The 17,886-nt window shown below is 36.6% G+C and overlaps 1 protein-coding gene across 2 annotated transcripts in view; it reads left to right on the forward strand.

Annotated features, from left to right (window-relative positions):
- Positions 1 to 17,886, forward strand: part of THOC2 (THO complex subunit 2) — a 111,986-nt gene that overhangs the window by 11,711 nt on the left and 82,389 nt on the right. For both annotated transcript variants that reach the window (XM_084639968.1, XM_084639969.1), the window contains exons 3-7: positions 899 to 990; positions 3,105 to 3,156; positions 12,191 to 12,261; positions 14,975 to 15,096; positions 16,654 to 16,787. In XM_084639968.1, coding sequence (XP_084496094.1) covers positions 899 to 990; positions 3,105 to 3,156; positions 12,191 to 12,261; positions 14,975 to 15,096; positions 16,654 to 16,787 — 471 coding nt within the window. The remainder of the gene's footprint in view (positions 1 to 898; positions 991 to 3,104; positions 3,157 to 12,190; positions 12,262 to 14,974; positions 15,097 to 16,653; positions 16,788 to 17,886) is intronic.

The following is a 17,886-nucleotide window of genomic DNA, read 5'->3' on the forward strand; positions in this document are numbered from 1 at the left end:
GGTACGGGGGGCCTCCGTGAGCCATACTTTAACTGTAAAAGAGCCTCATGTGGCTTGGAGCTGCGGTTTACCACCCCTGGTCTATAATATAATTATATGCATAATGAAAATGTACCTCCTTTGTGTTTTGGCTTTTAGCCACATCAGTTATTATAAATGTATTCTTCACTCTGTAATAAGGTGTTTTAAAGACAATTCTGTATACGTTTAAAATAGTGTAGCCATCTGTTTTTAACTTGTTGGAACCATGTGTACAAAACAAGCATGTATTTAATGTTCTATAATTCTCCCCAAACACACAGTCTCTGATCCAAGGATCAGTGAAGAACTTTTCAATTTAATGTAATGCTCTGAAGCATGTGACATTATTTAATCATAGAAGTTTTTCTCTCACTTTTGTCTCTACAAAGAATTCAGCCTGACAAAGTGTTTCTTAGTTATTAATTTTCCACCTAGAGAAGTGGATATTAATTTTTATAGCTGCAACTTAGTTTATTATAGTATTTTTCCTTTTGTCATGACATAATCTCTGATTTATGTGCACTATGCAAATGTGTCATCATCCAGGGAAGCTCATATTGTTGTGCATGAGACTGGTGTAATAATTCATCCCATTTTAGTCTATGGCATTTAACTCTTCTTTCCATAGAATCTCTAGGGCAAGGACCATATTTTGCTATGTGCTTGTACAGTGCCTTGTACCATGAGGTCAGATTGGGACCTCAAAGCACTGCCTTATACAAATAAATAATCTTCTGGGTGAAGTGGGGAAAAAACACATTCTCTGTGACTACTAACTGCACCAAGTCTGCAGCATCGCTGTAGATTTTTCCCTGGAAGTTAGACCAAGGATTACCTAACACTTGTGTTCCTAATGCGTCTGTTTTATGTATGACAGATATCCAGCAGGCTCTGTATGAGCTTGCAAATCACGTTGTCAAGGGAAACTTAAAGCATGATCAAGCTTCTAATGTTCTCAGTGATGTTATAGTAAGTATATATTTGTACTACTTGCTGTAGGTTTATTTAATATTTAAGTTAGCTTATTACTTATGGAAGCCAGAGTAAATGGGAAACCAGCAGAAACACACCATACCCTGCAGATGTAGTCCCTTAAAACTTCTAAAGAAACTGCTTTTACTCCTAGGGCTTGTACACAATTGCACTTAGTTCAGTGTAACTCAAGTTGCTCATGGGTGTGAAAAAGCCATCCCCCGAGTGATGTAAGTTGCACCATTCTAAGCGCCGGTGTGGATGGACAGCGCTGTGTCAGTTGGGCAAGCTCTCCTGCTAACATAGCTACTACTGCTCGGGGAGGTGGACTTGGAAGTGTAACTCCATGCCAGATACTCTGCCCATCTTGTTCCCCCCCCAACCCCCCCCCCCAAAATTAAGGTGATACTTTTGACTATTAAAACCTTATAGCTTCAGCATAAGTTTAAGGTCTACTATGTGTTGTGAAGAGAAAGGGAATGAAAACATTGAAATGAAAAATATTACTTGTATACAATTATAACTATTGTGCCAAGACCACCATAAAGGATATGTTGGTGATGCTACATCTTTCCTGTTGAAGTGCACTGTAATGAATGAAAATTTCCCAAGGCTAGGTTAAAATGGTATTCATGGAAAGTATATTGAGGTTCATCTGATGAAAAGCTGAATAGAGAAACAAATGTTTTATAGACATACGTGGGGGACTATGGTACTCAAATGCATGCTTGTTCTTGACTGGGAAGTTTGGATCTTTTTTAACTTTATGGTTCTTTTGTGTACCCACAATGCTAGCGAAGCCTTTCAGTTTTTACAATCAGTACTTTTACTATAGAAAATAGTTTAGATACTAGAATGTTCAGGAGGGAGGAGTGGGTGTTTGGGGTAGCTGTAGAACAGCGTTGTGGGCTTTTTAGCTAATGCTAGGTCTGATTTATGTGGAGCTCACTTAAATTCCCAACATATTAAAAAATACCTCAGGACTGAGGCTATGGGGGGGGGGGGGGGAAGGTGGATTGATTTAGATAACCAGTTTTAATTTTGATTGGCTGTTGTGCTTTTTAGTTATTTTCCTAAAGAGAGGTTGATTTTCACTGGTCTGTAACCAGTAAAACATACTGATTTGCAACTGAGTACAGCCTTTATGCTAAATTTGGTATTTCTTTTTGCTGACCAGAAGGATTTGCTACATGAGAAAAACGTTTTTAGATATTGTATAATTGTATAGCTAATGTGCACTAAATCAGATTCTAAGATTTTACTTCTTTATTATGTTTAAAAATGGTGAGTGATGGATTTCTTATTTACTAGATGATTAATGTTTTGGATCTATGCCCAGCTGTATTTGGATGGAAATTGGAATTCAATCAAAAATGCACAAAACTAGTTTCACCTCACTTAAAAACTACTTGCTTACAAAATCAGGCATTAAAAATACAAAAGAGTCACAGCACACTGTTACTGAACAATTGCTTATTCTCTCTTTTGTACCATACAGTTATAAAATAAATTAATTTGAGTATAAGTATTGTACTTACGTTTCAGTGTATAATATATAGAGCAGTATAAACAAGTTGTACGAAATTTTAGTTTGTACTGACTGCATTTGTGCTTTTTATGTAGCCTGTTGTAAAACTAGATAGATAATATAAGTGTGTGTATATGTATGTATATATATATATATATTATAATATAATATAAAATACTTAGTTCAAAAACTGAATTGTAGAAGCACTTGAAAACAGGGATTTACAATGGGCGTGCCTTGTCAACCTTTAATAATAGCATTTCTAATTCAGTGCACTTTTAAAACTTATGCCATACCCTCAGACATGAGTTTAACTGTCATTGAGATTTTTCTTTCTTTCAGTCTTTTCAGCTCACTTGATAACGGTTTCCATTGTATTAATATTTTCTTTTGTATTTTTCCAAACACATCAGGCACAATAGATAGTTAAACCACTCCTGTTCATTGATTTAACAAGAGTAATGTTAGTGGATCTAAATTTACATTTCTGTCAAGACTCTTTCTTTATTAAAACAATAGACTAAAATATTCTAATTACACATTGTGGTATTCCTGCATTTACTGTGTTTTTTGTTTCGGTTAGGAATTTCGAGATGACATGTCCTCCATCCTTGCTGATGTATTCTGCGTATTGGGTAGGTTTCTTTCTTCCTTTCATCACTGAAACAGCTTAGTGGAGGAGAAGTGTGTGTTCTGTCATATAAAAATCTTGAAATTCCAAAATATAAAATAATTTTTGAAATGTAGTTTAATGTAACTAGTGCCAAAGGAAAGCAATTTAAACGTTTGTCGTTTCAGTAATACAGTATGTACTATAAACTTATACAATTCATGGTTATTTTGCTTTTGTCTTCATATAAATGAGTATATGCATAGTAAAACACTTCTTGTGCCTTACCAAACTATATGTACGTTGTTTAGAAATCAAGGAAATTGATGATAGTTACAATCTGTTTGAACAGGACTATTATGCAGCTCCCTAGAATTATCAGAGTTGAAGTTTCTGCCATTAATACTAATGCATTGATGCAGTGTGTCAGGCAATCCAAATTTCCAGACGACAGAGGCAGATTACTGGTCTTAACGATTGCATATTTTCAGCTGAAGATTTTTTGGTAGTTTCACAGCAGTCTCTAGGCTTTTTTTGCCTTGGTAGTTTTGTGCAAGGTATCTGTGATGGAGATGGGTCTCTTATTTACAAAGATTCCTTTCAGATCTCCCAATAAAAGGAGCAACGTATGTACATTTCTGTCCTGATTGTGCAACCTTTACTCATTTCAACAGTCCCATGAAAGTTGATGGGAATACATGCGCAAAAAAGTTACAGAAGCTTGCTCTTAAGTATGAATAGCAATAGGTTGTGAAGTCAGTGACTTAGCAATAATAACCATAATTATGACTTTTAAACAAATGCTCTTATAAACTGGTAATTATAATTTTTCTTTGATTTTTACAAATCTGGATTGTAAATGGTATTGGTAGCTGCTATTGTAGCTGTATTTGCACTTACGCTGTAACTGAAATGGAGCTTAGTCTTACATTATACCTATTGTTCCTAGAATCCTAGAATATCAGGGTGGGAAGGGACCTCAGGAGGTCATCTAGTCCAACCCCCTGCTCAAAGCAGGACCAATCCCCCCAGATCCTTAAATGGCCCCCTCAAGGATTGAACTCACAACCCTGGGTTTAGCAGGCCAGTGCTCAAACCAATGAGCTATCCCTCCCCCTACAATACAATTTATGTATTGTTCATAAATACAGTCAAGGCAACTGGATAGGTCCTGGAAGAACAATGAGTATAGACAAAACAAATACTTTAAAGATAAGATGCAAGAGAAAAAAGTACACTTTCCTTTCCCTCTATCTACTGAAAGTTCTTTCTACCTTTTTTTCAACTGTAGAAAAATGTCATGATTTACCTTGTTTTTAATTAAGATATTTTATTGAATTTTTCAAACAGCCTATATAATATATAAAACAAACTAAGAAGATACTTGCAGAAATTATGTAAATCCATACATATCTGGAAAAACAAGTACTATGAAAACACAATTACTAAAAGAGTACCTCCTGCTGCAATCAGATCTGTGTGGGCAGACCCTTGTGCCTTCGAAGATCAGATTACTTCAAGAGGGTCAATGTGTGTACAAAAAATAAATATGAAATCGCATAAATCACAAGGCAAAGGATATTATGTTCTAGTCCTTTAGTCAAAGGATGAACAGTCGTATCTTTTAGGCAGTTTATTTACAAAATTTTGGTGATTTTTACAAAAATGGTGCTAACTGACCTATGAAAAATTTATTATATAAGAAGACTCAAATTCAGGAAGATTTAAGATTTAAAAGGAACATAGCCCACCCATTTCAAAGGAATATTCTCTCTAGCTACAGTGATAGCAATCAGAAGAGTTGTTTCTTACCATGTCATCAAACATGGTAGCTCTGTAACTTGGTAAGTAACTTGATCTGTTATGAGCACATTTCTAACAGGAAGTCAGATTTATGTGTTCAATTTCATATATATATGTGGTGAAATAAAGATTCTGAAAAACAGTTTTAAACTGTAGTTGAAAAAGTTAAATTGAATTGAGAAGTGGCTTTAGTTGAGTGAGTGGTCTTGGAGTTTCACTTGACTAATATGGGACAGTGAGTCTTCTCTTAAAGATCTTTAAGATTTTGTCATCCAGGAATGTATAGCATTTTACCCAAAACTGCTAACATCAATGAAATTCTGGACCAGCTACTATCATTAGGATCAGCAGCAGCGTTTTCTCTATTATTTGTTTGATATCTGTATGGACCACCAAGAAACTCTTGAGACTGTTCTTTTTCTTTCTTTTCCAGATTTGTAATCTACATGAACGTGTATAAACGTAGCTACTAATTTCATTTAGGAAACTGACTTTTCTCCCCCTTTATGTTGGAGGGCTCTGATATTGTGCATTATTGCCAAAGTCCTCTAGCAAAAACATGCATATTTTGGACCTGATTTTTTCTAATGTAAATAAATAAGCAGAAACATTTGGGGCTGGGAAAGGAGAGGAGCAATTTGTACATAAAGGAGCCGTAAAGAGGATACCATCTTGCTTTGCATATCACCTGAGTGCTCAACGGTAGCTGTTGAGAGAGTTGTGGCTACAGGAGAAGATAAAGCTGCCCTGGCCTACCCTAAGTTGTTTCTGAAAATGGGATCCTTGGGATCACTCAAATTCTCCATTAGTAGAAACAATGGATTGGCAAAAAAGACCTTTTTTAATGTCTCATGGTGGATTTCACCCTAGCTTCTATATTAACATAATTTTTATTGATTTTTATGGTGAAGATTGTGGGCTTATTTATATCCCTGAACTAAATAGTTCTGGAATTCATTCCTTTTAAAAATATCAGGGAAATTGAGGGCTAGTTTGTGTGTTAATGATCTTCCCTGAGATAGGGGTTATGCATTGTTGAACTGTCTGGAGTGGTTCAGGAGAGAGATTGTGATTCAGGGCTAATCTACACTACTGTGCTATATCGGCTCAGCTGCACTAATGCAGCTGTGCTGCTTTAGCATGTCTGGGGAAGATGTGCTATGCTGACGGGAGAGGCATAATTACTCCACCTCAGTGAGAGGCAGCAACTATGTTGGTGGGAGAGCAACTCCCGCTGACAAACCACCAGTGGGGACAGCACTTAAGTTGATGTAACTTGCATTGCTTGTGGGGGTGGCTTTTTCACACCTCCCCTCCCCTCGAGCGACGTAATTTACATCGACTTCAGCGGTAGTGTGGACAAACCCTCAGTCTGACTGCTGATCTGGGAAAAGTGTAAACATCACTGGCTCTGTACCTAGCTTAGTGTCTATGTCTTTTGACACGCCAACCTAACTATGCTCTACGCTTCTAGAGAGGCTGCTTCACCTTATGTGCTGTGAGCAGTGTAACGGGTAGTAGTGGGGCACCTTATAGTGCCATACAAGTGGGCCACAATCTGATCTAAATGCAAAAAGTAGTATTTAAAGCAACATTGAAGAGGTTGAGAAATCTAATGGCAGTTCTTCCTGCGATATTAACCAGAGCAATGTTACATGTTCTGTGCTTTTGATATTCTACATTGATAACACAAAATATATCCGTATTTAACAAGACAAACAGATACTAGCTACGTTCAAAGCAATGGTTAATATTGCAGAAGCAACCTTAACTTTTGCACTTGATTTCTCAGCTTCAGTGTTAAACTAACAATGGTGGGGTTTTTTGTACTCCATGTAAATGATTAGTTCCAAGTAAGGCCTAATCCTTTTTCTAGTTCTAGATTTAAAACATAGTTGTAGAAAACATATTTAAAAGGCTTAAATATTGAAATATAAAAATTCTGGTGTGGGTGTTTTTCAGTAAACTTTAAAATGATTCTTACTTTATAGAATATGCAGACTAATTGCCTAGTTACTTTATAGACAAGCCATTATAGTTAACTGAGCACACAGCTGAGTTAAAATTCACAGTAATTATACCACTATATTATTTGGTGATTGCTACTAGATTTCTACCTGTTATGGATAATAGAAAATATAGGGTAGACTGTTTTCTCTTGAATAACTCTAAAAGCTGATTACAAAGAAAATTTTTTCAAAAAATTCAGATGCAGAAACTTAGATAAATTACACAGTTTTACATTCACAGTGTGTCATAAATATAAAGGGAAGGGTAAACCCCTTTGAAATCCCTCCTGGCCAGGGGAAAGCTCCTCTCACCTGCAAAGGGTTAAGAAGCTAAAGGTAACCTCGCTGGCACCTGACCAAAATGACCAGTGAGGAGACAAGATACTTTCAAAAGCTGGGAGGAGGGAGAGAAACAAAGGATCTGTGGGTCTGTCTATATGCTGGTTTCTGCCGGGGATAGACCAGGAATGGAGTCTTAGAACTTTTAGTAAGTAATCTAGCTAGGTATGTGTTAGATTATGATTTCTTTAAATGGCTGAGAAAAGAATTGTGCTGAATAGAATAACACAGACAGAAATAGTATCTTTTTTGTAACTTAAGGTTTTGCCTAGAGGGATTCTCTATGTTTTGAATCTAATTACCCTGTAAGGTATCTACCATCCTGATTTTACAGGGGGGATTTCTTTATTTCTGTTTACTTCTATTTCTATTAAAAGTCTTCTTGTAAGAAAACTGAATGCTTTTTCATTGTTCTCAGATCCAAGGGTCTGGGTCTGTAGTCACCTAGGCAAATTGGTGAGGCTTTTTACGAAACCTTGTCCAGAAAGTGGGGTGCAAGGTTTTGGGAAGTATTTTGGGGGGAAAGACGTGTCCAAACAGCTCTTCCCCAGTAACCAGTATTTGTTTGGTGGTGGTAGCGGCCAATCCAAGGACGGCGGGTGGAATATTTTGTACCTTGGGGAAGTTTTGACCTAAGCTGGTAAAGAGAAGCTTAGGAGGTTTTTCATGCAGGTCCCCACATCTGTACCCTAGCGTTCAGAGTGGGGAAGGAACCTTGAGTGCGATAGAGCTCAGTTTGTTTAAAAGCAGCAAGTTCATTACAGTTTTTTAGTCTCGGGGGAATAAATAATGAGACTTCAGCTAATTTAAAATATTGTTGAATAAAACAGTTGTGGCATAACTGAAAAACCTGGAAAATTTAAAGTAATAGTTGATACTCAAACTTCTGCTTTTCTCACAGCTGTATGAATTAAGAATACATAGGTGCCGGAACTGGTTTTCTTGGCTTGAAGTGGTAATAGCTAGGGCTGTCGATTAATCACAGTTAACTCACGCGATTAACTAAAAAAAATTAATCTCCATGTTAATCGCATTGTTAAACAATAGAATACCAATTGAAATTTATTAAATGTTTTGGATGTTTTTCTACATTTTCAAGTATATTTATTTCAATTACAATGCAGAATACAAAGTGTACAGTTCTCGCTTTATTTTTATTAAAAAATATTTGCACTGTAAAAATGATAAAAGAAGTACTATTTTGCAATTCACCTCATACAAGTACCGTAGTGCAATCTCTTTATCATGAAAGCGCAACTTACAAGTGTAGATTTTTTGTGTGTTATATAACTGCACTCAAAAAGAAAACAATGTAAAACTTTAGCGCCTACAAGTCTACTCAGTCCTACTTCTTGTTCAGCCAATCGCTCAGAGAAGCAAGTTTGTTTACATTTACGGGCGATAATGCTTCCCGCTTCTTATTTACAATGTCACCTGAAAGTGAGAACAGACATTCACATGGCACTTTTGTAGTCAGTATTGCAAGGTATTTACATGCCGTGTATGCTAAACATTCGTATGCCCCTTCATGCTTTGGTCACCATTCCAGAGGACCTACTTTAAAAAAAAAAATGTTAATTACATTTGTGACTCAACTTCTTGGGGGAGAATTGTATGTCTCCTGCTCTGTGTTTTACCCGCATTCTGCCATATATTTCATATTATAGCAGTCTCAGATGATGATCCCGCATGTTGTTCGTTTTAAGAATACTTTCACTGAAGATTTGACAAAACGCAAAGAAGGTACCAATGTGAGATTTCTAAAGATAGCTACAGCACACGACCCAAGATTTAAGAATCTGAAGTGCCTTCCAAAATCTGAGAGGGATGGGGTGTGGAGCGTGCTTTCGGAAGTCTTAAAAGAGCAACAATCCAATGCAGAAATTAGAGAACCCGAACCACCAAAAAAGAAAATCAACCTTCTGCTGGTGACATCTGACTCAGATGAAGAAAATGAACATGCATCGGTCTGCACTGTTTGGATCGTTATCAAGCAGAACCCATCATCAGCATGGACGCACGTCCTCTGGAATGGTGGTTGAAGCATGAAGGGACATATGAATCTTTAGCACATCTGGCACATAAATATCTTGCAATGCCGGCTACAACAGTGCCGTGCGAATGCCTGTTCTCACTTTCAGGTGGCATAGTAAACAAGAAGCGGGCAGCATTATCTCCTGAAAATGTAAACAAATTTGTTTGTCTGAACTGAAAGATTGACTGAACAAGAAGTAGAGCCTACAAGTCCACTCTGTCCTAAAGTTTTAGATTGTTTTATTTCTGAATGCAGTTATTTTTTGTACATAACTCTACATTTGTAAGGTCAACTTTCATGATAGAGATTGCACTACAGTACTTGTATTAAGTGAATTGGAAAATACTATTTTATTTTTACAGTGCAAATATTTATAATAAATAAATATAAAGTGGGCACTGTACACTTTGTATTCTGTGTTGTAATTGAAATCAATATATTTGGAAATGTGGAAAACATCAAAAATATTTAAATAAATGGTATTTTATTATTGTTTAAAGCACAATTAATCGCGATTAATTTTTTTAATTGCTTGACAGGCCTATTAATAACCCTAATATCTGGTTTCTGCCTTCAGCACCCTCACTGTAAAAATTGTTCCATATGGCCATATGTGCCACTGGCCATATGTGCTTCATATTTAAATGTCTTTGCTTTAGTCTGTCACAGATCATCACTCTTTTTATTTAGAATAGAAGTGTAGGTGTAATATTTCCAAAAAAGTGCAGTCATTCTATTATGAGAAAGCAAAACGTCAATGGAAAATAGAATTTCAGAGGAGAATAGGCCAATACATTTCTATGCTCCCTTTTAGTGAAAATGGTTTTATTTGTATATTTGCTGTTATTTTAGAAATCAAACTTAATAACAATTTATTAATTTATAACCTGGATTTAGTTTCATTAGTAACCTCACACTTCCATTGAAACAAAATGCTTCCTGCCCCTCAAAAATTTATATTCTGAATACTTGATCATTAATTTTGCTTGGGTTCAAATGTACAGATGCAAATATAACTTATTGTAGCCAAGGGTCTTCAGGATAGTAATTACTGTTTCCAAATCAAATTATTTTTGCGTAACTGGCATTTATTTTTGATATGTTCATTACCTTATTTATTATCTGTAGCTCAGTTGGTGAGTGAATATCGGTTTTACATGCAGAAATAAAAAGATAAAGAGCTGAATACTGTCTTGTTCCACAAGTGTAATTCAGAGCACAATTTCATCTAATATTTCTACCTGAAGAGTTTGCAATCTAAAGTGATAACTGATAACAGATATGCAGTAGGGGATTGTGAGCACCAGGATCAAAGATACAGGCTATGAGAAGCAGAATGAATATGATACAACCTGGGGTTCAAAACAGTTATATTTTAAAATCTCTAAGGAAACATGTTTTATATAACAATGGAAGACTTGAGTTAATAGGCCTGGTGAAAGGGGGAGTGTTTTTTGAGGAAAAATTTGAATGAGGAGAGAACAGTTCTGTGCACAAGATTAGTTAAACTATTCCCTTGACGCGGGGAGGTATTAAAGAAGACGCAGAGATGAGTAAGAGAAGTTTACTTGTTTGTTCTCATTTTTCTTTAATTTATTTTGAAAATAGGTAAATGTCCATTGCTCAGAATTTTTTATTTATTGTTGAAAAATAGGGAAACAGATCTGCTGTGTGTTCTCAAATGTATTGTTCTGATTCAGTGCACCTTAGTCCTGTTTCTGCTCCATAACTTTGTAAAACTAAATTCTGACTGGTTTTACTTAAGACGCCCTTGCATTTCCCTATAGGGTTTTCCCTCTCTTGCTCTCCCCTGTCTTGATGAATTAGAGGGATCTAAACTACTCTAGACCGGGGGTAGTCTATTGATTACTGTGTTGTGGAATGTGCACTCCCGTAGGACCTGATAAGCTGCCTGAAAGGCTCTCATATGTTACTGCTTCAACAGCTGACTGTAACAGCAGAAAGAGAGAGAGAGAGAGAGAATGTGGAGAAAAAACATGGGAGGGTAGACCAGTGACATAGGAGGAACAGCTAACTCTTTACCAACTTCAGATAGAAATAATGTTTATACTGTACAGAGTATAGTAGAATCTCAGAGTTATGAACACCTGAAGAATGTAACTGAACAAAATGTTATAGTTCTTTCAAAGGTTTACAACTGAACATTGACTTAATACAAATTTGAAACTTTACTATGCAAAAGAAAAATGCTGCTTTTAACCATCTTAATTTAACTGAAAAAGCACAGAAAGTGTCCTTACCTTGTCAAATGTTTTTTAAACTTTCCCTTTTTTTTAGTAGATTATATTTAGCACAGTACTGTACTATATTTGCTCTCCACCCCCTGATTGCGTACTTCCAGTTCCAAATGAGGTGTGTGGTTGACCGGGCAGTTTCGTAACTCTAAGGTTCTACTGTATGTTGGTTTCCCTGCCTTCTGGTCCTATCCCTCCTTCTACCTGCTGTACCTACTGCTGGTCATAGGCCTCACTTAGACAGGGAGAAGGGCAAGAAAAAAGTGAATTATCTTCTGTTATTCATTCTTGTCTCCAGCATTTGTGCCACCAGTGTTAACAACCGCTGGATTTATAGGTGTGCAGTGTGTGAATTCATTTTATCAATAGAATCAGCCACTAAATGTTACAGTAAGCTGAGTGTTAATGAATGGTTAGACTAGACACAGAATCAGAATGTTAATTATAACTGAATCTTAAATATTAATACATGTGCAAGCAGATTTTTATTAGGATTCATCACAAAAGGAAGAATGGGCCTTCTACATTGCAGTGGAGAAATCAGAGAGAAACCAGAAAGATATGTCTCCATGACCAGTAATGTCTCATTTTACCCTTCCCCATATTCCTTTACTTCAGATATCGAAACAAGTTGTTTAGAAGAAAAAAGCAAGAGAGATCATTTTACGCAACTGGTGTTAGCCTGTTTGGTAAGTTGCACTTACATACTTCTTGTGTAGCAAAAAACTTCCACGTTAAAATATGACAAGAAAATTGAAATCTGTATCTTTTACCAGATATTTTTTAGGGAAAAAATGGTATGTAATGTAATTATTGAGTTTATTTTTAAATTATTACTTATTTTGTAAGAAATACGGCGTATGTATACTAATTTGTTCTATATTTCAAACCACATGTTTTTATTGCCAAGAGAATAACTACAACATTACTTTCATCCTTGTAGTCAGAAGGTTTGTTAGTGTGAGGTAAAGCAGAATAACAGAATAGCAGATAGACCAGTTGTCTTATCACATATGGCAAATCCTGTGGTTCTTTATTATGTAGACTTATAAGAACAGATAACTGTTTTAACTAGCTGCATTATAATTGCACAGAATGACTAGTCATTAGTTTCAGGCAAAACAGTTTGTGAACAACAGTGTGTGGTGTCCCTCCTCCAAATTTACTCCTCTTTTATTGGTTAATTCTTTCCCACAAAATAAAGATCATGGAGGAAAGAATTAGACAAATTGCATATCTAGAATTTTTATGATCCTTAATTTGTCACAGTTTTTCTAGATTTAGTGAATATGTGAGATGTGAAACTCCAAAATCTGTTGTAATGAATTAATTTAATTATAGCCTCCTTCCCCCCTATAAATATTAGATGCTCTTTTGTTAGGTGACAGTGCCGCTTTGTACCTGTCATGTGCCTTATTTGTATACAATAGCAGTTCTTTTTCTTACGTTGTGAGTTTTAGTTTGTATAAGACACTGTATTATTAAAAATGTGTATTGTGTTCAAGTTTTTGTTGAGTTTTTATTAGCTGTCAAGATATCAAGCCCCATTGGTCATGGGCTGGACTCAAATTACTTTACAGCTGAAAATATCCATTATAGTAGTCATTGTCAAATTTTTTTTTTTTTTTGTGCATATTTTGGACCGTTTCTTAAGATGGCGATCCTCTCACAGACACCTCCCTTCCAATCTTGATTCTACATCTGGGTTTCAGCTACAGTGTTGATTAGATAATAAAGGTCTATTAGGCCAGTGTTAGACTAGATAAAAATAACCTTGTTTTTATGTGGTGGCTGAAGTGGCTTGGTTCTGCCTTTTTTTTTCTACATTATTTGTTTCCTTGTCTGAGCACTGGACTGTATTTTAATATTATAACTGGGGCTCAACCTACAAACCTTTTATCTGGATTTTGAATGTGACCTTTCCTTTCCCCAGTGTTTGGATGTATTCATTTTTGGTTTTGCCATTATGACTACTAAACTACTAAATTTGGATCTAGGTTTGGATTCCAGTCTCTCACCTTACTAAAATTTGAGGTTTTGAGATGTAGGATTTTTCCTTTTGGGAGCATTTCTAATTAGTATAAAATATTCCTCCGTTGCTTGCATCCCAAAATGTTCTTATATCTCCATGACCCTTTGCAGTTAGGTCTGGTCCTCCTTTGTGTTTGCTGCTAATCTGATTTTTGTGTCGTCTGCTGATTTGATCGTGGTGGAGTTTGCGTTGGAGAAACACTTGATAACATTAAGCAGCTTCGCAGCATGTCATTTTTTTGTTTAGTTGGCCAAAGAGCCTCTGGAAGCCCTTAATGTCTTGCATGGGACTACAGGTAGCAGAACCCTTCACTTTACCATTGTAACAAAAGTAGCTTTGCATATCATCTTGAAGTGTTGCTTATACTTCAAGTGGCTCGCAGATGGGGAATCGTGTTATAGACAGCCAACAGGTGATGGTCGGTCTCATTTGAGCATAACATAGTGGATGCTGTTAGAAACAAATAATAATTAATTATTTCCAGGAAATGAAATATGACTCTCAAGCTCAAGTACTTTGGGCTCATATAGATGGTTTGAGTCCTTGCTTCCAAGTCCCTACGTGTATATCAGTTAGATGTTTTTCCTCTTTGAGTAGTCAATCTAAAAATGTTGACTTGTCCTGCTATCTGTAGTTTGGATACCATTATAGGGCATCTGGAATTTAATATCAGTGATACCAAAGGATTTCTACAGGAACTATATTGAAAAGTAATCGAATTTAATAAAAATTGTTAGGTTCAAAACCCTGTAAAAATTTATCTATTAAAAAATCTATAGCAGGGATATAATTTTCTGTCAAATTCTATAGGATAGTTTAAAAAAAACCTGTAAAAAAAGATAGTATTTTCTGTTAATTCTATGAGGTTTTTGGGGGTTTTTTTTCATCAAGGTGTGTATGAGTGTTCTGCTGGACGTCCCATTGGTGCAGCCTCTTTTGTGTCTAGGAGTTGGCCTTTTCCATCATGTAGAATAAGACTTTTAATTGTAAGAAGCTTCTGCATGTGAAAATGAGTGTTGCACTTGTTTTTCAAAGCATGTGAAGGGAATATATAGTGATTTTGGCCACAGGCAAAAGTTTTAGTAATCAGGCTAAAAAAGATAATCCTGTGGTGCCACACACTGCAAACTCCGTAGCTTTCAGAGTATTTTATATAGATTCCTCATTTGTAGAATTGTAGCTTTTCAGTTGCAAGCAATTGTTCCTTTTGAAACTGAGTTTATATGGTATGTTTTGTATTTGAATTACCTTTATTTTCACTATTAGTATACATACACAGATAACCCAGGGTCAAGGTCAAATGCTGTTTAGTTTAATATACTTATCAACTCATATGTATGACATGCATGTTGCATTCTTGTTTTGTGCAGTACCTTGTTTCAGACACCGTCCTAAAGGAGCGTCTGGATCCAGAAACACTGGAATCATTAGGGCTCATCAAACAGTCTCAGCAGTTTAATCAGAAATCTGTTAAAATCAAGACAAAACTTTTGTAAGTGTGTGTGTGTGTGTAGATTTTTTTGGGGGTGCAGGTCAATTTCTTTAAATGTAGCTTTTTATAATCTATATATTTTCAAAGTAATTTTTTCCATGTTGAAAATTTTATGAAATACTTGGTGGTTTTTAAAGTGAAATGTTTTGTTGTACTAAAATTACTCCTTGGTAGTAAAACATAATTTGTCCTTTTATATTTTTCATAGATACAGTAAAAGCTCTTTTATCCAGCACTTCACCAACCGTCAAGCTCTATAAATCGGCATTTCTGATCTGCACTGAAAATCCGGTTTATAATGCAGTTGGTGCGGGACCGGCTGGGGTGTGGGAGGGGCTGTGGGGCATGGTCTGGGAGGGGCTTGGGGCACAGGAGGAGCTTGGGGTCCTTGTGGGGAGGAGGGTGCTCACCTCTGGCGGCTCCCTGCAAGCGGCTCCCTGTCCCTGCTGTTGCTGGTGGAGGAACAGCCAGGTGGCTTGTAGGCACGCTACCTCTGTCCCCCCTCCCCGAGTGTTGACTCCGCAGCTCCCAGCCCATTGGCCGGGAACCGTGGCCAATGGGAACTGTGTGTGTGTGGGGGATGCCTACAGATGGAGGCAGCGTGCCTCCTTGCAGAGGCAGAGCCACCTGGCTGCGCCTCCACCAGGAGCAGCAGGGATTGGGAGTTGCTTGTGGGGAGCCACCGGAGGTGAGTGCGCCCTCCCAATCCGGCCCTCCCGCGCCCCAAACCCCATCCTGGACCCAAACTCCCTCCCAGAGCGCACCCTGCTGCCCCTCCCATGCCCCTGCACTCCAAACCCCTCCCTCTGAGTTAACTGGCATTTTTAATTTGCTGGCACCCCCCTGTTTCCAATGGGCTGGTTAAAAAAGCTTTTACTGTATGTGAAATTTACATTTTATTATAATACCTAATTATCTTTGCTCCAGTGGTTTCAAATATTTAAGCTTTCAGTGGTAGAAAATGCTAACTTGCAAAATACTTAAAAATAAATTACTAAGATCTCTGACTTAAGCCTAGGCTTTTGTTGTTTTCCTAAACTATCTAGTGCAGTGCTTTTGGTCTTTGGATTGTAAGCAAAGGCTCTGTATCTACATGTCTACTGTTTCATTTACAGTGTCTATGAAATGCAGTTAAAATTAGTTTAGATCCCTAGAGCTCAATCCTGAAAGGTGCTGATATTCTGACCCCATCCATCAAAGCAGTTAGGAACAAGTTTAATATTAAGCACATGATAGTCCCATTGATTTAAAAGGGATTAATCACATGCTGAAAGTTAAATGTGAGCTTGATGTTTTTGTTAGTCTGGGACCTGTGCTCAGCAACTCAGGGTCCTTAGCCACTATTTGAAATGAAGCTTATTGTTTTCTGCATTCTGTAGTTTTCCTAATGGTTGGAAATAAAACCATTAATTCATAAGCATGTATTCAATATTGGTAGATAAGTTTAATATTTATAAAATATTTAACCTGTATAAACTTTACTATTATGAATAGCTATCTTGTGCTGAGCTGTACTCCTCATTTGATAGTGTTTAATATCTATTTATCTAATTGCAGTTATAAACAACAGAAATTTAACTTATTAAGAGAAGAGAATGAAGGTTATGCAAAGCTGATTGCTGAACTGGGGCAAGATTTATCCGGCAATATCACTAGTGATTTAATCCTAGAAAATATCAAATCTTTAATCGGTAAGGAATTTATTGAAGCAAATATAAGTAATTATTTTCCTATATAATCATCTAGAGTTGCTTCTGTAGAGAGCCACTCTGGACAACTTTTTTGGTGTCTTTTGGGGATCAGACAGCAGATTTACGGTGCTAAGGTAACACATTGCGTTGCATAATCTCCAGGATTGGTTCTGTAGGCAGAAGTTTCTTTTGGGGAGTTTCTGTGGTAGTGTTAATTATGTAAATGCTATGTATTTCAGTTTACTAGTGGTGCTGAAGTTGTCAGCCCAGCTTTACATGTGGTTCTCCACAATTTATTTATTTTGGATTATATATATTTAAGAATGGAGTTTTATGATGATGTATCCTTCTTTTTAATTGGTGGGAGCATGGTGACTTACCAGTGCCTTTTTTTTTTATTAGTTTAGATACCCAGAAGAATAAACGGCTATCCAGTTAGTCTAAAAAGCAGAAATCAAAGAAATTGGTATTTCTTAAATGAAATGAAAATCAGTAAATGTTGTTGGATTCCCTCACATAGATCCATCTGTGGTTGGTTAAGTACTCATAAAGGATTGAACTTGGCAAAAGTGTGTCACAATGGGAGCCCAAGTTAAATTAAAAAAAAAAAAAATCTAAATCTGCTCAGATCAGCTATATATAAATATATTTTTAGTGACTGCTTGCAAATTAGCCTTCCACATTAAGACTAAAAGTTTGATTATATGTAGCTGTTCTGTATGCACATAATGCAGCACCTTCAGCAGACTAAGACCTTAAGTAATTTAGCTGTTTCAGATTTGCGGTTTAGTTAAAAATAGGTAAAATGACCACATACTACTTTGTTTGCTTAATATTATAAGTGAGCAGGCAACAGTAAAATACAGACAGAGTCTGGGTTGCCTGGTAAATTAACCATACTTCGATTGCTTGTGTGTGTATACAAGCCTGTATTTTAGACCAGGGGTTCTCAAACTGGGGGTCCTGACCCCTCATGAGGTTGTGAGGTTATTACGTGGGGTCGTGAACCCTCAGCTTCCACCCCCAAACCCGACTTCCCTCCAGCATTTATAATAGTGTTTAGTATAAAAATTGTTTTTTAATTTGTAAAGGGGGTCGC

This window comes from Lepidochelys olivacea (genome assembly GCF_965140295.1).
Source record: "Lepidochelys olivacea isolate rLepOli2 genome assembly, chromosome: 9".
Classification (NCBI taxonomy): domain Eukaryota; kingdom Metazoa; phylum Chordata; order Testudines; family Cheloniidae; genus Lepidochelys; species Lepidochelys olivacea.